Source organism: Magnolia sinica, chromosome 1 (assembly GCF_029962835.1).
Source record: "Magnolia sinica isolate HGM2019 chromosome 1, MsV1, whole genome shotgun sequence".
NCBI lineage: Eukaryota > Viridiplantae > Streptophyta > Magnoliopsida > Magnoliales > Magnoliaceae > Magnolia > Magnolia sinica.
The window spans coordinates 38,688,683-38,714,650 of record NC_080573.1 but is presented as its reverse complement, the minus strand read 5'-3'; the positions used below and the strand labels follow the sequence as shown (position 1 = coordinate 38,714,650).

At 41.6% G+C, this 25,968-nt stretch overlaps 2 protein-coding genes across 3 annotated transcripts in view; one reads left to right on the top strand and one right to left on the bottom strand.

Annotated features, from left to right (window-relative positions):
• The window catches only part of LOC131246310 (ABC transporter B family member 4-like), a 62,925-nt gene that overhangs the window by 10,150 nt on the left and 26,807 nt on the right, over window positions 1-25,968 (top strand). The window lies entirely within an intron of this gene.
• LOC131246303 (serine/threonine-protein kinase 1-like) lies at window positions 15,132-17,984 on the bottom strand. The gene is made up of 2 exons (XM_058246271.1): window positions 17,436-17,984; window positions 15,132-16,049 (listed from the first exon to the last, which is right to left on the bottom strand). The coding sequence occupies exon 2, from the start codon at window positions 16,017-16,019 to the stop codon at window positions 15,141-15,143; it is 879 nt and encodes a 292-aa protein (XP_058102254.1). The 5' UTR covers window positions 16,020-16,049; window positions 17,436-17,984; the 3' UTR covers window positions 15,132-15,140.

Sequence of the window (25,968 nt, the reverse complement as noted above, 5' to 3'; positions counted from 1 at the left end):
GCCTACTAACGAGCAGTTTAAAGTTTGTTCGAAAAATCGGGCCATTTCTGGAATGAATTGGGTATTGAGATTTCTCGTGGGCAATGATTAGGGTTTGGATTAACTATGTTCATAGTGTGGCCTATTTATAATTAGTGAAAGTGAAGATGGACATTATTTTATAGTCAAGCCCAGTGAGACGGACATTATTTTATAGTTTTGGAACTAGTGGCCCACTAACGAGCAGTTTAAAGTTTGTTCGAAAAATCGGGCCATTTCTGAAATGAATTGGGTATCGAGATTTCTCGTGGGTAATGATTAGGGTTTGGATTAACTATGTTCATAGTGTGGCCTATTTATAATTAGTGAAAGTGAAGATTTGGTCATGATTGCTCTAAACCATCGGTTGTAGGCTAAAAGAGTAACAGGGTTGATTTGGTCTATTAGTCAAGATCCGGGCCTTATTTGACTCGGTTTCGAGTAGATCTGAGAGTGAAGGAGGGTTTAAGAGGGTTTTGGGGGAGTGAAAACTAGTTGGAAAGGGGTAAAAGGGAGTTTCAAGGGGTGTAGGGTCGTGTGGAGGGGACCCCCGCACGTGAGAGACCCACATGGTCGGGCCGGCGGTGGCGCGCCGCTGTTGTGGCAATGTCGCTGTGCTCCTCTGGAGCCTTCGGCGGTGCGCTGCCTTTCAGCAGTGGCCACTCCCTGGGGTTTGTGTTTTTGCTCGGCGGGACCCCCTGGGTCCCTGTAAATGTATCCATTTCATTTCTAAGTTGAGTATGGTGCATGTACTGTGGTCTAGGGGCTGTTTTTAATTAGTGATAGGTCGGTTAGATTTGGGCCCTATGTAAACAAATCCTGAGGCTAAACTCGATACTTAGTGATCGGGCGGGTTCATCGGCTTTCTACGGTTGATTTATTGAATTTGTGTAGTTCTTTACTAACCATCCGTGTATAAACTAACATTAAGTATTAATGGTCAGTAAGTGATAATATAAGTTAATTATATAAAAAAATTCAAGGATTTTTGGAAATCCAAAACAGCGAAAATCCAAGACGTTACATCCCACCTGATCCACTCCCCCTACCATGCTCATGGATAGATCCCTCAAATCTAGGCTTACTCGTGTCCCACCTCCTTTTCCGATCCCCCTCCCACTGATCCCGTATGGACTCTTGAACTGCGTATCTATATTCAGGATCATTATCGTCATTGACATCCACTACATACTCGTCACCTACATATGATGTTCGTCCCAACTCCTCCCTAATCTCCTTCTCTCGTGTATGTAGTTCATCTTTTGTCTTTACATTTTTTCTTCAATATGACCCTTATCTCTTCTCGCACATCTTGTGAGTACTTAAGGCAGTCCACAACATTGCGATACTCTCCTGCTAAGTGCTCCTTTAAGCGGGTTATCCCCCTCCTCTCGATTACTCCCGAATTGATTATCGGGAGTGGGCCGGCCGTATCGCCACCCTATATCAGGTTGTCTTCCTCTTCATCCTGACATATTTTATCTGTAAAAGAATATTATGTTTATACTTGTTAGGGCCCACCTTGGTGCATGTGTTGTATATCCATTCCGCCCATCCATTTTGCCAGATTATTTTAAGTAATGGTCCTAAAAATGAGAATTATCCAAATCTCAGGTGGAACACACAGTAGGGATTTCCATCACTAGAAACTTCCTGGGGCCCACAAAAGTTTTGGATGGCGCGGAAAATAGATGGATAGCGTAAAATTATTGGGAAATATATGGATAGTGTGGATAAAACACACATCATGGTGGGGCCATACAGCACCATCCAATAGGCAATAAGCAATTCAAGACTAAAACACATGCAGTATATAGTAAGACACTAAAATTAGATAGTCTCATGCATCGGTATGTAGAAAGAATCAGGAAATCAAGGATCTTCATGATATATTGTGCGGGGCCCATAGAGTAGTGTCAGTAGGCACCTCGTTACTGATGCGTCCCCAGGATCCACTGAGGTGGGTGGGACGCCTAACTTTGGGGGCCACTGTGATGTATGTGGCTACAGGAAACTATGGTAATTGACCATTAAAAACTTATCGTGGGCCACAAGTTTTAGATCAATCTGATATTTGTGTGGTCTCTTCATCCAGATCTTTTCATGTAGTGTGGCCCACGTAAGGTTTGGATCTACTTCATTTTTGGGATCATATCCTAAAATGATCTTTCAAAACTGTTGGATGGTGTGGATTTAAGACACATACATCACCCTGAGCCCCACAGTCAGGGTCCGACCCACCTCTGTGGATCCGCATCTCACCTAATTCCTTGGGTGCAAATTTCCTGCAAAAGCCTTTTGCAAGAAGTTCTTGCGTTGGAAACTAAGGTGGGGCCCACCGTGATGTATGTGAGAAATCCACCCCGCCCATCCGTTTTGTGAGCTCATTTTAGGACGTGGTACCAAAAATGAGCCGGATCAAATGCTCAAGTGGGCCAAAAATGTGAGGATTGAACGTACACAGTTGAAATATTTGTGGGGCCATAAAAGTTTTGAATCGTGGTAATATTTGTCTTCTCAGTTCATCCCAGTAGGATTGACGTCATGAATGGTATGGATGGCATTTAAACATCACTGTCGATCCCAGGGAGGTTTTAACGGTAGGAATTTCCCTACCCACCTTTTCCTTTTAGTGCGGTCCACTTGAGTCTTGGAACATGCTCACTTTTGGTCTCAAGTCCTAAAATGAGCTCACAAAATGGATGGACGGGGTGGATTTCTCACAAACATCACGGTGGGCCCCACCTAGGTTTCCAGCGCAGGAAATTCGGAAATCCTCGTCCTACCGGATCACAGACTGGAAGCTTCGTTGGCCCTTTATTCGAGGGGGCAAAGCATGCAATTTCGGGACCCGCAATGCACGAGTTGGTTATATCCAAACCAGCTGCCCATTTGGCGAGCTCGTCGTAAGGCTTGAGCCGAAAATAAGGCAAATCCAATTATCAAGTGGACCACATTGCAAAACGTAGTGGGGGATTGAACGTCTACCATTGAAACCATTTTGGGGTCACAGAAGTTTTGGATCAATATGATATTTGTTTTTCCTCTTCATCTAGGTATGTGTGACCTTATGAACAAATTAGATGGAAAACAAATGTTATGGTGGGCCCTGCAAACGTTTTAATGGTGAGAATCATTGTCCCCACTATTATTTGTGTTGTGGTCCACTTGAGCTTTGGATATGACTCATTTTTGGGCTCATGATCTAAAATGATCTTGCCAAATAGACGAACGGGGTGGATATATAATAAATACATCATTGTGTGGCCCATGTAACTTTGATCTCCTTTGATCCAGTCATACAACTCAGAGCTCGAAGAGTGTTAGCACTCGTCTTCGCACGACACAACCTGTGTGGTACACCAACCAGTCCTGTCACAGGCTCTATGGGGTCCACCTTGCTGTATATATTTTATCCAGGCCGTCCATCTATTTTTTCAGATCATTTAAGCATATTATTCTAAAAATTAAGTAGATCCAAATCTTGGGTGGACTGCGCTAGAAAAATGAAGCAGATCCATATCATTTAATGGTTAAGTGTTCATTAATCACTGTTTGATGTGGTTTGGTCCACTTGAGATTTGAATGTGCTTAATTTTTGGGACGACATCGTAAAATGGGCTATAAAAACGAATGGATGGAGTGGATCTACAACATATCATCAAGGTGGGCCCTACAGTAAGTGTAACACCCACTAAGTTGTTACTCATGTTGCACCCAATCCACGCCTGTAACTCACGGGTATATTTTATTATCGTGTACTTAGTAAACTCTATGGGGTCCACCGTGATTTATATATTTTATCCAACTCCTTCCTTCCATTTCAACAGATAATTTCAGGGCTTGAGCCTAAAATTGAAGCATATCCAAATCTTAAATGGACCACGCCACGGGAAATAGTGCGAATTGAACGTATACCATTGAAAAATTCTTGAGGGCCATAGAAGTTATGAATCAAGCTTATATTTATGTTTTCCCTTCATCCCTGTTTCTGTGATCTTATGAACAGGTTGGATGACAAATGAACATCACTGTGGGGCCTGGCAAGGTTTCGACGGTTGAAATCATTATTCCCACCGTTTCATGTGGTATGGTCCACTTGAGCTTTGGATATGCTTCAATTTTGGGCTCAACCCCTTAAATGAGCTGTAAAAACGGTTGGATGGTGTGGATAAACCACATACATTCACAGTGGGCCCCATAGGTTGTCTTAGTACGATAAGAGCATACTAAGTAACTAGTACGCAATCCGATTTCTATGTAGAAAGCTTCTGTTGAAGCCACCATTTCGAAAGCGGTAAGAGGGTTTCGGATCTTTCGGAACCCTAAAATTCCCAAATATTCTCCTCAAGCCAGCCTGATTTCTCGCCGAAATCTCCGTTGCGAGAAATCCCCAAATCTTCTCCTTAATCAAACTCGATTTCTCACTGAAATCTTTGTTGCTGTATCGATTCGAAGAAAAAGAAATAGGAAAAATCGTAATTACTGCTATCGATTGGAGTGGCCCACCAAATTCGACCTCCGATCATGCAATCTTCATCTACAGGTACCGAAATCCCCTCCAGTTTTTCCTCTTTTTTTTAAAAAAAAAAATTTATTTTTAAATTAAAAAAAATTCTTTTTTCGATTTTTCGGTAATTACACAACCCCACCTTTGGCCTTTTATCGTCGTCGTTGGTTGTTGGCTACAGTAGACTCGTGAGTCCGTGACAGACTTCGCAGTAAACCCATGAGTCTGTGATAAAATCCGAAAAAAATGCGTGATAGTTTCGATGGTATCCATGATATCGAAGATAATTGTGCAATATTTTACGATATATCATGCAATACAAACATTTCTATGATATATCACAGTGGCCCCTAAAGTTAGGGGTCCCACCCACCTCAGTGGATCTTGGGGACATGTCAGTAACTAGGTGGCTACTGACACTGCTCTATGGGCCTTGCACGATATATCATGAAGATTCTTGATTTCCTAATTCTTTCTACATACTGATGCATGAGACTATCTAATTTTGATGTCTTACTATATATTGCATGTGTTTTTGTCTTAAATTGCTTATTGCCTATTGGATGAAGCTCTATGGCCCCACCATGATGTTTATGTTTTATCCACGCTATCCATCTATTTCCCGGTAATTTTATGCAATCCAAAACTTTTGTGGGCCCCACGACATTTCTAATGGTGGAAATCCCTACTGTGTGTTCCACCTGAGATTTGGATAATTCTCATTTTTAGGACCGTTCCTTAAAATAATCTAGCAAAATGGATGGGCAACATGGATATACAACACATGCACCAAGGTGGGACCTAACAAGTATTAATATAACATTCTTTTATAGATAAAATATGTGGAGAGGAAGAGGGAGAACCTGATATAGGGTAGCGATACAGCTGGCCCACTCCCGATAATCGATTCGGAAGTATATGTAATTTATGTGGCCATGTATCGAGGAGTGAGGAGGTAACCCGCTTGAAGGAGTATTTAACAGGAAGGTATCGCAATGTTATGGATTTCTCTAAGTGCCCACAGGATGTGCGAGAAGAGATGAGGACCATATTGAAAAAAAAAATGAAGACAAAAGATGAACGACATGCACAAGAGAGGGAGATGAGGGAGGAGTTAGGGCGGCCGCCATATGTAGATGACGAGTATGTAGTGGATCTCGATGACGATGATGATCCTGAATATAGATGCGCAGTTTAAGAGTCCATATGGGATCAATGGGAGAGGGATCGGGAAAGGAGGTGGGACACGAATAGGCCTCGATTTGAGGGGTTTATCCATGAGCATGGTGGGGGGAGTGGAGCAGGGGGGAGTTCTAGGGGTGGTGAAAGGGAGGGTAGTAGGCAGGGAGGATTATAGGGCATGAGCAGTAGCAGTAGCAATAGCATGCGGGTGCCGGATCTACCCTCAGATCCGAGGATGTACAAAATGGTAGGAGGGACACAAAAGAAATTAAAAGATATGTTTAGTTGAGGGGATGTGAGGAAGAAAGTTGGAAAGTTTATAACGAAGTTTTTATTTTATTTTATTATATATATATATCTATGATCAAATCCCTGCGAATGCTACAGTAAGCCCGCACATCAAGAATATGATAAGTGAAGTGCAACATGGGGTGAGGGTGTGCGCTCACGCCCTTTGAGATCATAGGGAAGTATTTGGATGATGAATATGTAGAGATGAAGACATACGTAGATTCATGTAAGTAGTCATAGGAGATGTTCGACTGCACCATCATGTGTGATGATTGGACTGGACCGATGAAGATGTTGCTCATAAATTTTATGGTCTATTGTAGGAGACAGATGGCTTTCCTAAAGTCTATAGAAGCGTGTAATTATATTAAAGATTCAAACTACATTTACAAACTAATGCACAATGCCATGTAAGATGTTGGGAGGAGAAACATTGTGCAGTTTGTTACAGACAATGGGAGTGCATTTGTCAAGGCGGGGAAGGATATTCAGAACAAGTATCATATGTATTGGACCTCCTGCGCAACCCATTGCATCGATCTCATGTTGGAGGGAATCGGTGATAGGCTATCGTTGAAGATCGTTATTACTGATGCACGACTCATCACAAACTTCATATATAATCACACATGGTTATTAGCCGTGATGCGCGAGAGGTGTGGTGGGGATATAGTGTGCCCCGGGGAGACACGGTTCTCCACAAATTATAGTCTTAAGTAGCCTCCTCAAACATAAATGGGGGTTAACGCGAGCTTTTTGCCTCTCGTGACTATGAAGAATGAAAAAAGAGGGTGAAGAGAATAACTTGGAGAATCAAGGAGCCGGTGTTGACAAATACGTTATGGGATCACGTGCGAAGTGTAGTGGGTATTCTAGAGCCCATTTATCTGGTGTCGAGGATGGTGGACAATGAGACAAATCCGTCGATGGGGTCGTTGTATCCGTCCATACAGTTGATGAAAGAGGCCATCAAGGCTAAAGCTCTCAACGTATATAAGTAGGTGCATGCAATAATAGACGACCATTAGGAAATGACACTTTCTCACCAAGTACATCAGGTTGGTAATTACTTACATGATTTTTTTTTTTCTATATGCAATAATAAACGACGGTTGTATTGATGTGTAGATGTTGGTTTTCAGCGTATTTCCTGAATCCCATATACCACTACAGTCGGAATCTTTACGAAGACAATATATTAAAGAGGGCTCTACATGAGGTGTACGATCACTTATTCCCCGACTGTATGGGGAAAGACACCTTTGGTAGTGAGGTAAATATGTTCTGCACTTACATTCTCTTTATCTTCATCTCAACCATTCTATACTTATCTTGGTTGCCATATGCCATCAATAGATTGTTAGATTCCATGACGCGTTTGGAATGTTTGGGTGCCACCCTGTGGTGAAGTCAAGAAACATCATGATGACATGTGAGTTATTGTGGTAAACTTAAATTTCATATTATTTTAAAAAATCTAAAACTAATGAAAGAATTTTATGATACGCAGGTGAATGGTAGTCCATGTACGGGACTGACTGTAAGGTTTTACAGCGACTGGTTGTCCGTAGGTGCATGCAATAATAGACGGAGTACGTTCTTTATTATCCACACAAATAAGTGCAGTAGACTAGGGTATGAGTGGCTTCGAAAGCTAGTGTATTGTCACTACAATATGAAGTTACGAGAGAGGCTGCTATGCGCCGAAAGAAGAAGAAAAGTACGGGAAGACCCACTTGACCTGATGACGTTCGGACATCATGCATATGTTGAGGATGAGGAGGAAGACCCAGTTTACCAGTGGGTTAGTCAAATGACTAGGATACCTTGGATGGGCGACCAGATCCACATGTTGCGGCGGAGGTAGCAACACAAGGAATTCATGTTGACATACATGTGGAGCAGCAGAGGTCTCCTAATGAGGCATTCGACCCATTGATGAAGAGTCCGAAGGGCAGCCTGCTGCAGTCGCTATCATGTGGGACACGTGGAGTGGAGACATTGTCTGACACTGAGACTGAGTTAGAGAGTGATGCGGGGGGTGGGTCTGGTGATGGTGATGACAACGATGAAGGTGATGATGATTAATGACTTTGATGACAGTAACGATGGTGGTGATGATGGCGAATGGGGATGGTGGCAGTGAGGGTGGGAGTCAGGATCAGAGGCCTCTTAGCCCTTTCACTGGGGAGGAGGATTCCGATCATGCCACGCAGGACCCTGACCATGGTTCTTATTCAATATAACCACGACCCCATCTTATCTGCAATAAGACATACAAGCATCAAAGGCTATTGAAGAAAAAGCAGATTCAGAAGCTTTTAAATTTTGAGAAGCTACTGGCAAAATGCATGAGGGACACAACCGTTTGTGACAAGCGAGGTGGCTCTAGATTTGGATCATGGATGAGGGAGGGGAACTTGAGTTACAAGCCACAACATGGATATGGATCACAAACACATGAGAGTAGCTCGAGTTCTGTACTACAATATGGGTATGGATATGGACCTAGTGGATACGCGTGACTCCAGCAGTTACGGCACATCGTTTTTCAACTATGGCCAGGAGTTCACTTCTGTATATGGGCGGGGATATAAGCAGTAGTATGAATATGGCTAGCAATATGGATACCAAGGAGCTTCATATGTGCCATTCCCAGATCCATATCAGCCACAGACCATGATGATTATGCAGTACCCACGGATGAGCGTATTGATTTAGTTCGAAGAGGATGAGTACCTGCGTTATGTTAGGGAATATCTTAACTGGTACCACTCTACTATGCCTGGGCACAGTATTGTCGATTTGTGGAGGAGCAGTACTATTCACAATCCCATTGAGATGGAGATGATGATTATGAGCCACCACACAACTCTGTGGGTCTAAGCCACAAGCAGTACACATCATTGATATATATATATATATTTCTCAATTTTTACTTCTTTTGTTTTTTAATGAATTGGTTGTGCTTTCATACATGTCTTTGATACATTTATAAATGTTATGCATTCAATTTAAATATAGTTGCATTAGTTCAATTAAACATCGCATAGCTTAGGACCCAATACAATGGAAACTTATTATGTGCACCTTTTTTTTAAGATATTATGATTTAAAAGTGTGTATTAAGGTCCTTTTTAACAATCCCTGAAGTTTCATTGAAAAATTCAACCATTTCCCCAATGTTTCCCCATGTTTCCCAAAAAGTGCAATAAATTATGCGATACAAACAATATGTCCCATGTGATAACTGATACGTTTCTGTATCCCAAGGGTGCGATACATAGTGTGATATTGATATTTTGAATACTGGCCACAATTTAACTGACATTGCACATGAATCTCTTTGGGATTTTTTCTTGCATGTAGCAACTTTGCACAAGCCTTTGCAAAGGCTCTCTCGGGAGCTCTAAAAGAGACATGCCTTGCCCTCCCTCCCCTTTCAGTCCTATTAACAGACCTAATGACTGTGTGGTGTCACATGGAGTCGCCACCTCCAATGCTTTATCCTGAGAGAGGACGTTTGTCCCTGTCACAATTAAGGCCCCATCGCTCCTCAACATGTGTCTTGAAGAGGCTGCATCTCGCCCCTTGTCTCCCCTTTCAACCACTTGTATGACTTCCAGCCTTCTTTTGCGTGGCAAGACAAGACGACAATTGTCCCTTTCACCGTAGCACAGGCGATGTCTTTTGATTCCCCTTGCTATGTGTGCATGCGAGATGCTGTGTGACAAGGTATTTTGTTATGGTAACAGTGATTGTAACAGCCATCACTATTACCTTTACGAAACGGGTTGTATCGTTTGTTACGGTCTCTTTTTTTATTGATAAAAAATGAAAAACCTATATTAGCCCCGTAATGGACCGTTATGGCCTTTACCGGGGGGCGTAATGAAAAACCTATATTGGCCCCGTAATGGACCGTTACGGCCTTTACCGGGGGCGCAATGGGCCGTTATGGGGCTCTAAGGGCCATTACAGGTCATTTTTTCTATAACGCCCATTATGACCCTGTAACGTGTAATGATTGCCATCGTTACCTTTATGTAATGACCTTTACGGCCCTGTAATGGCCACTACGACACCATGCGTGTGCACCTTGCCTCCATCAGATGTCTGGCCTTGGTAAGCCTCCCTTCTCACATGTGTCCGCCCACCCCTTTGTCGTTTCTCTCCTCCCAACTTGTGGCACCTTGGATGTTTCGTAGTCCGCTGACCATAGGGATGATACTCCTTTTGCCCCATATGCGATGTGTCTTCCTTCCTTCGACAACACCGAGTTCTTTAAGCGACCATTTGTCGTTCTGGTATACTCAACAAAGCTTTACTCCCGAACCAACTTCACAACCACTCTTATGTTGCTCACCCCCACTGCCACGTTCTCCGGCACCGGTTTTTGCTTTTGTCTCTGAATTCACAATCTCACTACCCTAAGCTCTGTGCAATTCTTTGACTTGAGATCTATGGCAACAACCTCCCTTAAGCACACTCCAATTTTCAGAAAAACCTCTCACAACTACAGTGCCAAAGGCAAGCCCTCAAGTTGGAAACACCCTTCTTCCCATCTCAGACCAACCGTCTATCTGCATATCGAAGACACTAACCAATCCCTGAATAGGTTACCTGCGAGAATGATGCGCTCCACCTCTGCTTGCATCCAGAGCGATACCAGGACTTCTATCTACTTAGTCACACCAACATTCGTTCCTCTGTGTCCACCCCACAATTGCTTTCAAGCCATTCTCCCACTACCTCTAATAAAGCCCTAGTGTAAACGGAGACGACCAGGTACGACTGAAAGGTCATTCGAGCATTCTTTGGGGCTTGAGGATGGACGTATATTGTAGGACCATCTTCCTCCCACCTTCAAGTCCAGTTAGAGATTGTTTGAGCGATTGCTCCTTTCTCCTTCAAACTTTCCTCCTTCGTTGCTTCCCGCCGCAAACCTTTGCTAGCTACCACATCTCTGAAGGATCTGCTTCCCCCCATGATGGCTCCCCTTTAGCACAAACCTCCTTTGCTTCTTTAGTTATCTCCCTTGATTTCCCTTTAGTCTTCTCTCCCCCCTCTGCCTATTGTGACACCAGACGATTGATGACCTCTAGCCCATACTTCGCCTTCTTCACCAATGGCTGCTTTCTTCCAATTTAACTTTCATTCATTGTTGCAATAGCTCCCTTCACTGCCTCCTCCCTCTCCATTCTAACAAAAGAAAAACCCCACACGAATCCCCTTGATTGAGGAATCACCACCTCCTTCACGCACTCCACTGTGCCGCACTCCCTTTCAAAATGCTTCTTCAACCAACCATCCAAGTAGTTCTTAATGAGCAGTGTTGGGAGCTTTGATAAGGTCCTCTTTCCTTCTTCCCCACTCCTAGTCCTTGAAGGTTTCCTTTTCCTCTGAACTTGTACCCATTCCCTGTGCTCCCCCTCCTCCCTCACCTCTTCATCTTCTCCCTCACCCCTTTCTTCCTTCCTCCTATCTCCTTTCTTGATACCCTTTCTCTGCTCCTTCCCTCCTGTTCATCCCCCCTTCTGAGAGTTGCTTTTGTCCTTCCCTATGATGTCATGTTTTCCCCTCCTAATATTCTGCCTGCTCTCTCCCATCTCTTGTTATTGGCCGCCTTGATTAAGCCTGACAACTTTTCCTGTCACCACCTCTATCGCCTTTCTCACATCTCAATAGCTGCCTACCTATCGCCTCTGGCGTCCTTGCTCACCGACCGTTCGTCGACCCATGTCTCGATCTACCTTTGGACCACCAGCATGCCATCTTTGCTCATGTCTCATCTTTTTTCATGAATCATCCATGCCTAGGAAATGTAATGACACTTGTTCTCAACATTTCCAAGTGAAGAATGGCACGAATCTTCTTTGAATCGTTAATTTACCAACCACATGTCATTGCCAAGTCAAAATACATTGTGTCCCACCACATCTTGCACATGTGGCCTGCTCAATGTTGTCGAATCGCATATGTGATCATGTGCGATCGCATATGCCTATACGCACATGCAATCTCTCTTAGCTTGTGGGCTACCCCAAAGTATTGGGCCCCGATTAGAGGACTTTGTAAGTGCTACGGTTTCTTGATCCTATAATTGTCAAATTTTGTAGTGCCAAAACCTTTTTGAATCTGTATCTTATCCAGTTTATCTACATATTCACTGCCTATCTTTTCTACAATACAACTCTTAAATGACCAAAATGCTGTAGATCTCTGATTTGGTCACCTGTGACATCTTCTGAGCATATCATCTAATATTCCAGGTACTACATAGGATGTGTAAAACATTTCAACAACAGTTCTAGAGAGCACACAATAAGGCATATATTTCCTTTTGTCGTTTGTTGGATTGGTGAATGGACATAATTATCCAACTGTATTTTGTGGCAGTTTATCTCTAAAATACATCCGACTTTCTTCATTTAGATAAGGATATAACCCATTCAGTAAGGCACCACAAAAATAAAAGAACTTGAGTTACCTTGGTAAATAGGAATGTAAGATACATTGACCAAAAGATATAGGAGAATAAATGCAAGCCCTGACATGAATGAGATGTAATGTACTATGTACATGTAACTCCTGGTAGTTCTGAGCATTGATGGAGGCCTAGGCTCATTAATACATTCTAGAGCTAAAAATATCTGGTGAACTAAAAGAGAAGGCTCTACTTCGTAAATGGTGACAACCTTTAAATGATGTGAACAGTTTCAATTTATGCATTCAGATGATAGAGCGTCCCTTCACAAGTTCCAAGAGGTCAAGGCACCGTAATGTAAACCACATGGGCCAATTTTGCCTTTTCCTTGTAGAGGCTCTCATATTCTCATCTTGGGCCATACAGAGTAGCAGTGTAGCACACATCAGAACATTTTTTAGTTTAGTCCTTGAAGATTGTTTCCTTGCATGTTTTGATAGTGGACAGACAGTTGCAGGTTATAGTTATATAGGTTCCATTCAAGTCCTTGCAATAGACTGATGAATCACAAGTATCAACCGTAAGTCTCTGTAATCACAACTGAAGAAAGAATAGTATCTACATTCCCTGTTGGATTGAATTCGATTCCTCAGTTTTTACATAGCAATAGTTCAAGATATGACGCAGCATCTCCTTCCTTGTAACAGGAATGCTAAGAAGGCTTGCCACTTCTGCCCCACCCACCTGATGCTCCAGACCATAGCTACCAGTCTGAGAAACAGATGCAAGAAACGGATGTGCGAAACCTTATTTTATAATTACTGGTTTGGTGTTTAGCCATTAGCAAGGTCAAAATTAGAGTATACATGGCAAAAATCTCACTCATCAAGATCCTCACCGTTCAAGCTAAGGTGAGCTAAATATTGTATTCCTGGGTCATGGTTTATAATTGCACAGATGGAGAAATCACAGATGAGTAAGATTTCCATGTTATTTCTGAGCAGCCTCTGCAGTTGGACCTTCAAGATGAGTAGTCTGGATGACCATCATGAGGGGTGGCAGAAGCGATAAGCTGCTTGGGCAGCCACTAGGGAGCTCATATTATTATTCCTCTTCATCGCATGTAAAAGAACATAGATTAAGTGTGTATGCTCAGCTAGGGGTAAGGAGCCAATGCATTCTCTGCTTTTCTCTCTTGAGTGTGTATGCTCAGCAGTTCTGTTTTGGCCAAAAGTTGTTGGCTGGGGCTCATCTTCAATTGGAGATTTACTTAGTGTTTCTTTTCAACAACAGTTGGCTATTCGTTAGCTATTAAATTGGCTGAATTTGATGCTTTCTCTTTCACTAATAGTTGACTGCTTGCAAGTGATATTATAAGTTCTAAGTAAGGAAATCCAAGGAAAATAAGCATGCTTAAACATCAATGATGAGCCTACACAACTTGAAAGGATTTTTATTATCATGATTTCAAATTCATGTGATCATTCCCCAATGAAGACTTTTGAGATTTTATTTTTTTTTAAAATTTTTAAATTTTATTTATTTATTTTTTATTATTTTTTTTTTATTTTTTCTGGAAAAGTGTAATTATTACCATAAGCTCAAATTCATGTGATCATTCCCTAATGAAGATGAGGGGCAATCTATCACAACTTGCAGTATCGGCCTATCTATCCCCTTAAAATGACAGACCCCATCACGATGATGACTTGAAACAAAAGTCAAGTTGTTTTGCTGGTTAGGTGAGTACACTTTATATGGACGACCTGACTCAACACACAGGTGCAGCCCACGTAGTTAGCAGATCAGCCTGATTTTCTATAAGCTTAATCTGCTTTGTTATTGTTGAACCCCATCCCTTCTGTTATAGTAGATGGCTCTTCCCATCTCCGCTGCCACCCACTGTTGTTAACGTCATCAAAACCCATCATCCAGATTTTCATTTCTGTCCGACACCAAAAATCCCTATTGCAAATATCAAATCCAAAGCCCCATTGGTAGAACTCTAAAACTTGTTGTGTGGATCTGGTGTCCTTATCTTTTCCAACCATCTATCTACCGGATAGAAAGGAATCTCTTCATTACATATTGTTGTGCATCTCTTCTGTATTATTCTTACAAGCTACCTATTGCCGATAACCAGAAATGCAGGGAAAAAGGGGGAAATATGGGGGAAATGGTGGAATTTTTCAGTGAAACTTTAGGACATGCCTAAATACACATATTTACATATTCAAGAATGAAAATTTTGCAAAAAGAATGCATTAAATTAGAAATTTTCATTTAATGGGGGCCAAAGAGTATGCGTTGTCGTAAGAAATCACTCAAATAGTAACCAAAATTAGTTTATATAATACAAATGCAAGCTTACAACAATTAAGACATGCAAAAGTAAATGAATTGAAAAAAATACACATTTCTGGCCATGTTTCATCCCCACATAGAGTGACGAGGTGGCTCGTAATCATTGTCCGGATCCCGTGGCAGTTGAGAGTAATCTTACTGCCCAACATATTGGCAGTACTGTTCCCAGGTCATTCTCCTCTCGTACCAATTGAGGAACTCTCTTATGTACCTCTGATAGTCATCCTCCCCAAACTGTACGAGAACACCTAAACGTGAGAATTGCGTGACATATATCGACGACATTTCTTGAGCAGGGTACTAAGGGAACAGATCAAGTCCAACCCTGACCCCTTGATAGTATTGCTGTCAGTCATATGGGTTCCCCGAATATCCTCCTGTCAAAGGGTCATGACTCGAAGAACTATCTTCCGGCTGCCTGTACCCATGGGTAGATGAGCATGACTGAATGTCACAGCTGTCATGGTCATACCCGTGATATCCCCCATAAGCATAAGGTGGGACAGAGGTGGAGCTCCCCTGATCTGAACTTATGTCCATAGATGACAAGCTGCGTGTGAGAGCATCAGCCGCGGCGCGTCCGGCTTTCTTCTTCGAACGACGTTCGAACATATATCTGGGCTCTGATGCTCTCGCCCTGGATGGTGGACGAGATCCATGATCCCCGTCCTGAGTGGCATGGTCAAAGCTCTGCTCCTCAGTGAACTGGCCAACGGATCGTTGGCTCTGAGCCGTCGTGTACCCCCCACCACTGCCACCCCCACCCCTACTAGTACCACCTATACTAGTGTCGGTGCCTCTGTCCCCTCCTTCATCACCATCATCATCGTCGTCGTCGTCCCCAGGACCAGTGTCAAGTGGGGGTTGAGTCTCATCATCATCATCACTCACTACAACTTGATGATGAGGAGGAGGCCGTGAAGATGCTTCCTCACCCTGATTGGAACGTGCCGAACTCCTCACCAAAGGATCAAAGGAGTCTGTATCCGCCTTTTGTTCCTCTACTACTTGATCGACATCGATACCCAGAGCTGCTGCTCCCTCGGCTACCTGTGGAGCAGGGCCTCCCTCCGCATCATCTAAATCAGCTGATTTGACCCACTCATAAAGTGGGTCCTCATCATCATCACTTATCTGTGCCATGTTACCTATAGACAATAGGTCTAACGGGTCTTGATTTTCCTCCATGTCTCGGTCTACCCGCAACTGTCTCTCTCTTAACTTCATATTGTAATGGCAGTAAACGAGCTTTTGCAGCTTCTCATATGCTAGTCTGTTCCTCTTGTTGGTGTGTATGAGTGACCATGTGCTCCAGTTCCTCTCACACGGTGAGGAGGATACAGTCTGTGCGAGAACACGGACTGCCAATAACTGTAGTGCGGGCGTGTCGACTCCATACATCGCCCACCACTCACCTATATATCCATGAGGAGCTTGTTTTAGTTTGAAGTTTAAATAAAAAATGCAATTACCTAATTATGTTACCATACTCACATGGCATCATCGTTTCAGTCGATGCTTTTGCTAGTGCGGATGAGAACGTACCCCTTGCATCCCTAAACCGCAACGACTGTAAACACGGATTCACATGTTATTATTTTTAATCACCCATATTTCTAGAGGCTATAAGGAAGAAATTTTATTGCATTACCTGGTTATCGCTGTTGATTCTGGGAACAATCGTTCGAACGCCTCGTGGACGGCCATCGTCAAATCTTTATTCTCATGGAGCCGACGTTTATAATGAAATTTGGGATTCAGGTAGTATGCTGAAACCCAAATATTAGTTACTCAGTTGTATTAACATGCAAACAGAAGTGATGCTTAAAGTACTCAGTTGTATTAACAAACTTACCAGCTTGGTGGAGTGGATGCTCGAGAGTCCCAGTCCATCGACGATCGATGATATCGATCACCCACTGATACGAAGTGGGGATTGCAGTCATTGTCCCCCGTCTCATAATTCTCATAAGCTCATACATTGACCCCATCGAAGGCCACATCTCATTATCTACGGCTCGTAGGACCTTGTACATCGGATGCAGAAAGGAAACGATGTTGTGAACCTTTTCCTAAAAGGAATCAGAAAGCATTATCTTCGAACAGGTCTTTGCACCCCTGGTCTTCTTTTGATTCCACTCCATGTATTTCTCGGATCTGAACAAATTTCTCAGACCCACGCGGTGCCTGTATAAGCTGTCGAGTGCAATGAAGTTCGTGGCGAACCGTGTCGCGCCTGGTCTAACGATGTCCCCTCCACAACACTCACACATTGCAGCCAACAACCATGAGTGATTGTATATAAAGTTTGTCACTCTCCTCGCATCCTGGATAGTTTTCTTGACAGAATCCCTCTAGCCTATCTCCTCGGGCATTAAATCAATGCAATGTGCGGCACACGGGGTCTAATAGAGATTGAACTTCATCAATTTCTTCCCCGCCTTAACGAACGCACTGCCATTATCCGTCACAACTTGGACAACATTCTGGTACCCACCCTCTCTAATCACTCATTTTAGGAGAGCATATATGTATTCGTGCTCTTTTATTTTGACCGATGCATTAATGGATTTGAGGAAAACTGGTTGTCCTCTACAGTACACCATGAAATTGATAATGGACAATTTCGTGGGTCCTGTCTACCCATCACACATGATTGTTACCCCATACTGCTTCTAGTTCGGCTTGAGTCCACGTACCCAAGCCTGCATCTCCTCGTGCTCCCGATCGAGGTAGACGCCAAGAATCTCTTGTGGCGTGGGAGGCTTTACGCCGGGCCCGACACGCTGCACCTCCTCAATCATATTTTTGAAGTGAGGACTGGCTGCTGCATTTGCTGGTACATGGCTCGAGATGAACCACCTAGATATAGCGCCACCCACTTTCTCCCTGAGCCCCTTGCTCCACATATTTTTTAATCTTTTTTGATTAACGCCTGCGATGGGTGCATCTAGGACACGAGCGCTTTGCGTGCGTTGTAGGCCATGCCTGCTGCCTCCCTCAAATCGTCTGCTGCTCCCACCAGCCTCATGTCGGGACGTCCCAACGACGACCTACTCTCATCAATCCGTCTTCTTTGCTCCCCCTCCCACTCTGAAGCCCGAGACTCACGAATCACTTGTCTAAAATCACTCCTTTCTTGAGCCGTAACACAGTCATCGGGGTACACGATCCCCTCATCCTCGTCATCATCGTGCTCCCCATCCGGTGCCTCGTAGCTCCTCCCTCATATTCCTCTCCCAATCCCTTTGCTGCAGCTTGCGTGACTTCGCTTCAGTTAAGACTGTTCTCATCTCCTCTCTCACTGGCCTTGTTACACTTGGACAGTCTTTCACATTCTTGTATCCCCCTGCCAAATGTTCCTTTAGCCTAGACACTCCCCCACTCCGTATCACTTGGCCACAATAGTTGCATATGGCTCCATATTTATTTCCCTCCACTGGCCGTCCATGTTTCCACCCAATGTCCCGTGCTCCTCCTTTTCCCGATCCAGACGACATTTTGCTCCCTAGTAGTATACAAATTTGCAATAATTGACAAAAAAGGTGCATCGGCTCGTATTCAGTGTAATAAGCCCAAATCATTTCAAGGGTTAAGATGTTAGATCAAATCAAAATTTCTTATTAATTACAATTGAGGAAAGAGTTTGCAGATTACATACTAAGTAAACTTTAAGGGGCCTATTGTGATTTATACATACAACATGATGAGTATTGGAAAAAAAAAATGAAACAGATATAGTCTCAGGTGGACAATGCAAAAGGAAACGGTTGTGATTGTACGGTCCACCATTAAACGCTTATTAGGACCCACCATAATGTGTCCACAATGTTTATTTTCCATCCAACCCGTTGACAAGGTTACATAAATCTAGATGAAGTGAAAAAACAAATATCCAATCTTTTGTGGCCCATAATAAAGTTCAAGTGGATCCCACCATAGAAAATAGGGACTGTGATTGCATATCCACCATTAAAATCCTCCTAAAGATGGCTGTACTGTTTACTTGACATCCAATCTGTTGATTAGGTCATACAGATCCAGATGAAGGGAAAAAACAAAGATAAGCTTGATCCAAAACTTTTATGGCCCTCAAAAAGTTTATAATAGTTGAAGCTTATTCAACGCCTTTTCCAATAATGTGGTCCACTTGAGACTGTTATATACCTAAGTTTTGGTCTCATTCTATCAAATGATGTAGGAAAATAGTTGGACGGCATAGATGAAACACATTCATCATGGTGGGGCCCACAGAGCATCAACCACCATCCATGGCTGATGGTAGGGGGCGTAGCCAATCTGCTTCTTTTGGCTACAGTTTTTAGCTACAGCTTTAATCTGTAGCCAATGCCCCTGAAATTGGTTTGCTTACTGAGTTAACTCTTATTGTACTGAGTAAACTCAGTTGGGCCCACTGTGAATTTATGTGGTTTATCCACACCTTCCATACGTTTTTCTGTCTCATTTTAGGCGTTGAGCCCAAAATTGAAGGTTATATAAATCTCAAGTGGGCCATACCACAGGAAATAGTGGAAATAATGATTTCCACCGTTGAAACCTTTCTATGCCCCACAGTGATGTTTATTTTTCATCCAAACTGTTCATGAGATCAAACAAACATGGATGAAAGGAAAAAACAAATATAATCTTGTTCCAAAACTTCTGTGGCCCCCAAGAAATTTTCAACGGTATAACTTCAATTCACATTGTTTCCTATAGTGTGGTCCATTTTAGCCTTGTATATCCTTCTGTTTTGATAGAAGGCCCTAAAATTATCTTGTAAAATGGATAGACAGACTGGATAAAATACATAAATCATGGTGGACCCCACAGAGTTTACTTAGTACGGTTAGAATGCCTTACGTAGTACGCAAACGAAATCGGATTGCGTGCTGAGTTACTCAGTACGCTCTTATCGTACTGAGTAAACTCTGTTGGGCCCATTGTGAATGTATCTGGTCTATCCACGCCGTCCATCCATTTTTCCATTTTATTTTAGGGGTTGAGACAAAAATTTAAGCATACCAAAAGATCAAGTGGACCATACCACAAGAAACAGTTGGAATAATGATTTCCACCGTTGAAACCTTCATAGGGCCCATAGTGACGTTTATTTCTCATCTAACCTGTTCATAAGATCACTAAAACATGGATGAAGGGAAATAGAAAATACAAGCTTGATCCAGAACTTCTGGGGGCCCCAAGAAATTTTCGATGTTAAATGTTCAATTCACACTGTTTCCTGTGGTGTGGTCCAATTGAGGTTTGGATATATTTCATTTTTTGGTTCAAGCCCTAAAATTATCATGTAAAATGGATGCACGGAGTGGATAAAATACATAAATCAAGGTGGACCCCACAGAATTTACTCAGTACGCAATCCGCTTCCTACGCAAACAGCCATCCCCTTTCAACAGCAGCGCAGGACTCGGTTTTCCTTCCTGCGCTGCAAGCTTAGGTGGGGCCTACTGTGATATTTGTGATAAATCCTCCTCGTCCATCCGTTTTGTGAGTTTATTTTAGGACATGATGCAAAAAACTAACCGTATCTAAATCTCAAGTAAGCCTAAAACGTGATAATTAAACGTCCACAGTTGAAATATTCGTGGGGCCACATAAGTTTTGATTCAGCTAATATTTTTTTGTTTGAGTTCATCCCAATAGTAATGACATTATTAACGGTACCGATGGCATCTAAACATCACTGTTGAACCCCAGGAAGGTTTCGACGGTCGGAATTTTCCTAGCCACATTTTTCATATAGTACGGCTCACTTGAGCTTTGGAAACTGATTGGCTACTCCCCTGCCGTGCTCTGTGGGCCCCACAACAAGGTATGTGTTTCATCCATTCCGTCCATCTATTTTTATAGATAATTTTATTGTATAGAAAAAAAAAAACAGGTATATCCAAATGTCAATTGGACCACATTACAAGAAATAGTGTTGGATGAACTTTGACCATTCAAAACTTTTTGAGGGCCATGAAGGTTTTGGAACAACCTGATCTTTTTTTCCCTTAATCTGGGTCTATATGACCTAATTAACAGATTGGATGTCAAATAAACAGTATCGTGGGCCTTAGGAGGATTTAAGTGATGGATATCCAATTACTATTATTTTCCTGTGGTGTGGTCCACCTGATACTTTTATCCATCTCATTTTTGGGATAAAGCCCTGCAATGATCTACAAAAATTGATGAACTGAGTGGATAATACAAATACATCATGGTGGGGCCCAAATACATCATGGCTAGACCACACCGCAGGAAATAGTTGAATTGTACATCTACTGTTGCAAAATCCTTGGGGCCACGGAAGTTTTGGATATGCTTAAATTTTTGGGCTCAACCCCTTGAATTAGATAGGAGCGTACTCGCACAGCGGCCGTCGGATTTACCTCCCAAGCTTAGAAGTATTTCATTTTCACCTTCGCTCGACGCGAACTCCTCACCGTGAGAGGGATTTTCACTCCGCGAAATCTGATTTGCCATTGCGAGAGCGATTTCGCTCGGTGTGAAATCCGATTTCAAGGATTTTCGCTCGAAGCAAGAAATTTAAAAAACCGAGAAGCTCTGTCGAGAAAAGAAGGGAGATGGCAAGAAAAGAGGGGTTTTGCATACACATACCGGCTCTGTTGATCGAGAAGCTCCTCTTCCAGCTCCGGTTCCGACTTCCGATTAACCAGGTACGAAAATCACTTTGAAAATTTTTTTCCCCGATATCCCCAATATTTATCGCCGAAAAGAGGGGTAGGGGCTACAGTTTTCTCGTGGGGTTGGTGGCTACAGTCGAGATTCTGAAAATATCTGACGGACGCCGATAATATCTCCCGATATTTCGTCGATAATGGAGTACGAAATGCATATTCCGATAATATCGCCCATCTCGAAAAAATCGCCGATATTTCGCCGATATTTCGTCGACAACTAGCAGAGAAACGAATTTAGGGGGTTTCGGTGTCGCAGAGCTGACGACACCCTTGTTGTGTGGATCTGGTGTCCTTATCTTTTCCAACCATCTATCTACCGGATAGAAAGGAATCTCTTCATTACATATTGTTGTGCATCTCTTCTGTATTATTCTTACAAGCTACCTATTGCCTGTCCTTAGATGATGTATCTTTCGTATTAGGTCTTTACAAGATGTATATTCATTTTTGTAGCAGACATTTGGACTGAACTTGTTATTGTGCTAGGCATTTGGACCAGTGTTCTTTTATGCCAAGTGTTTGGACTGGCCTTGTTTTTGTGCTAAGTGTTTGGACTAGACTCCTTTGTGCTGGGCGTTTGGACTGGACTTGTTATTGTGCCAGAACGGAACGTCGTTATCCTATTGGTGTTATGGCATGTCTTTTTTTTTTTTTTTTCCCTTTGTTGTCAGAATTTCTAGAGACATGAGAAAAGCAGTAGTTAAACTCCCAACTACTGGAAGTATATATCTACCGGAAGAGCAATGAGTGAAATTCCAGTCACAAGAAATGTTAGGAACTATTTGAAACTTGGGCAGAGTATAATGCTTGATGTTTACGAACTTGTAAGTCGAACCCTTGGTTTAATTTGTCTAAAAGGTGGGTCCCATCAGCCATCTTCTCAAAATCACATTTACCGCAGCAATTTTAAATGATGATTGATGGGCATCTGTTTCTTGACTTTGAACTGTAGAATGTTTCCACTAGAACCGTTCAGTTTTATCTCCTACAATCTCATATTCAGGAAATTGAATTTATGTAAAGATTTGGTTTATGGACCGTCTTAGGTTTGAGTTAATCTTGAGATAGGCACACAATTTCTTGGTACTGGTTGTATACACCATCAAGCCCTGCCAGCAGGGAAACACTTGTGTCACCTAGGTAACTACCGTGCATGGAATCCATGCAGTCCATCAGGTAGACCATTGTTTACTTGGCCTGGATCCCAAAAACCAGTCTGATTCAGCACTTGAGTGGGCCAACCTTACACAGACTTGCATGTGTCTGTTTTTTAAATCATTATGGTAAATACTTGTATATTTTTAATTCACTATGGTAAATACAGGTAAATAGGTAATAATTATTTACCAATGTAATTTGAACACTATTATTCAATGCTAACCTTCATGTTTTTCTTTTTTAACACCAAAAACCAAGAGGTGTGAATTTCATGTAGAGCCCACTGCAATGTATATGGCTTATCTAGAAAGTCTGTCTGTTCTGTTCTGCTAGCTGACTTTAGGTCATGATCCTCATTTCAATGAGGCAGATCCAAAGGTCAAGTAGACCACATCACAGGAAACAGTGGAAATTGAATGCCCACTGTCAAAAAAATAAAATAAAAATTGGGGGCCAGAAGTTTTGGATCATTATCTCATTCTTTTTCTTATATATTTCAATATTTGTTTTTTAAATATTTATGCTTATGATTATTTGTTAACTGATGTTGTTAATTAGTATTTAGGCCACCTAGTGGTTTAGCAATGAACCCCCATATTTAGGAATTTATATTGAACAAGTACAATCATTCGACTGAAAATGCTTGTTCTTTGTGGATTCCTAAATTGTCTCATTTGGACAGTTTGGTACCATATCATGTACTTAGGTTGTCCTCATTTTTAATTTACATATAGTTGGAATTTCGATAACGTCTCCCTATATTTTCTCCAGATATGTGGTTTTTACTAATTGGTTTCCTCTATCCTTGTGTAATGGATTACATATGGCAACCAACTAGTATTGAGTTTTACATATATCTGGAAAATATGGGGAGGTGCTATCAAAATTTCGTCTCGCATGTAAACTATATGAGGACAGTACACGGTATGTTACCAAATGGTATAGAGGCAACTCGTAATGCAGGGGCCCACTAGCTAAATCTTTTTGCCACTCACATGTACAGGGATCTTGTTGCGATCCACACACACGAGTATACTACACTAGCAGATTTTGTTTACTATGGTTCTTTCGTTTGAATTTGGAATTTTGTGGTTTAACTCTAAATTATTAGTCATTATGCGGTGCATCAAATGCTTCTATAAAATAGAATGCTAAATGCCTCTTTAATCAAATGAACCATATATCTATTTTGTTTTGATATAGCTTGAATTGAAATATGTTGCTTGTTTTGTTTCAAGAATATAATCATACTTATTAGAAGTTCACTTCTCCAGCTGCAGATAAGAACCTGTTGAATCAGGTATAATTGTGTGCTTACCTATAGTCTTGGTTAATTTATATTTTTATTGCTTCATTTATATTCTGTTGGATAAAGAAAACCCATCTGTTGCTTTCAAGAGCTCTTTGCAAGAAACCTTTAAATGGGGGCATCGAGAGAAGACGTGTAAAAACTTTCTTCTTCTTCTTTTTTTCCTTGTTGGTGCAAATCAGATGCATTGTGCAAGATTGAAGGGTGAGGAGGTTGTTATTGAAGTACAATGACCTGGTATCAGAGCCTTGTTTACGGTTATATTATTTAGTTTAAATTTCTTTAAAACAATAGCCCGTTTGGTAGAAGAGATAACACCTCTAGCCGTGTTTTCTGAGCAGTAGCTCCTTTGGAACACTTTCACGTTGACTCAAGGGTCCTAGTGTGGAACTACCAGATCTGCCTGTTGAGTCTAAAAGAAAGATGCAGTGTTTTTTGTTTTTGTTTGCTAGTCTTATTTTATGCTTATACCTATGAAGGCACTTAATTTAATGGATTTGATATTGAATTTGATCTGAAGAACATTAGGGTTAGTATCTTAATTAGTAATTGGTTTGTATGTAAACCTTCTGCACTGCTCTACTTAATAGTATTATGGCTATAAAAAAACATATTTGTAGCTATACATTACTTTCCCCTTTACTCTTTCTCTTTTACTCCCGTTCATCCCCTTGAAATTGGTATCAGAGCCTTGTTTACGGTTCTATTATTTAGTTTAAATTTCTTTAGAATAACAGCCCGTTTGGTAGAAGAGGTAACACCTCTAGCCATGTTCTTTGAGTAGTAGATCCTTTGGAGCCCGCTTTCACGTCGACCCAAGGGTCCTAGCATGGAGACTACCAAATCTGCCTATTGAGTCTAAAAGAGATACGCAGTATCTTTTGTTTTTGTTTGCTAGTCTTATTTTATGCTTATACCTATGAAGGCACTTAATTTAATGGATTTGATATTGAATTTGGTATGCTTATTTTATATTTTGTCGCTTCATTTATATGATTTCTTAGAAGCCCAACTTATAACTCCTCAGAACCCGCTCTGCCGTAAGATATTATGGTGCATGACGGTTCCCAGTAGGTTAAGTTGCAAGTTGTTATATAAAGTTGATTGGATATCGAGTCATTATCATACTTGCGATTGAAAATGGAAATAAAAAACTTGTTTTATTTCACTAAAGCATGCATCAGAATTTCTTTATTCACTTTAAACACATTTAGTCAGTAGATTCCAACCATCATCTTAACATCAAAATTGACTTGATTATCTCATTTGTTGCAGAATGTCATCATTAGGTAACAAAGCATGGATGGACAAACATAGGTTAAGTCTAGAATATTTGGATTGACTTGTGCATTTTATTGAGTTTACAAAGAACAACGGTGGTGGATTTAATCATTATTCGTGTCCGTATGTGAAATGTAGAAATGGGAGTGGGATGTTCACTCTTGGACAAATTCATGAGCATTTGCTCATTAACGGTATTGATAAATCATACACACATTGGATTTTTCACGGTGAAAGTCTTGCCAAAAGTAACAAGCAACCATCAGCATCGACGTTTGATGATCAATCCAATGATGAGTATCCTAGAATGGAGGAACTTGTTAATGATGCATTTAGAAATATTGGAGAACATGCTGATGCTCTTATGGATGATCTTAAAAGAAATGAAAATTGTCATGAAGACCTTGATGCAGAAAGATATAAGGCTTTATTTGATGATGCAAGACAAGCTTTGTACCCTTTTTGCCTTAGAGAACTCACAAAATTATCGGTTACTGTTGAGTTGTATAGTTTAAAGGCACGTAATGGTTGGTCGGATAACAACTTTAATGATCTTCTTCAATTGATTAAGAAGTTGTTATCAGTAGAAAACACGTTTCCAGTGAGCACATATCAAACGAAAAAGATGATCAACTTATTAGGAATGACTTATGAGACTATACATGCATGTCCCAATGATTGTATTCTTTATTGGAAAGAGTATAAAGATAGACAAAAT

Excerpts from the sequence above, each read along its gene's own strand:
- LOC131246303 (XM_058246271.1), bottom strand. The coding sequence starts at position 16,019 with ATGAAGTTAAGAGAGAGACAGTTGCGGGTAGACCGAGACATGGAGGAA.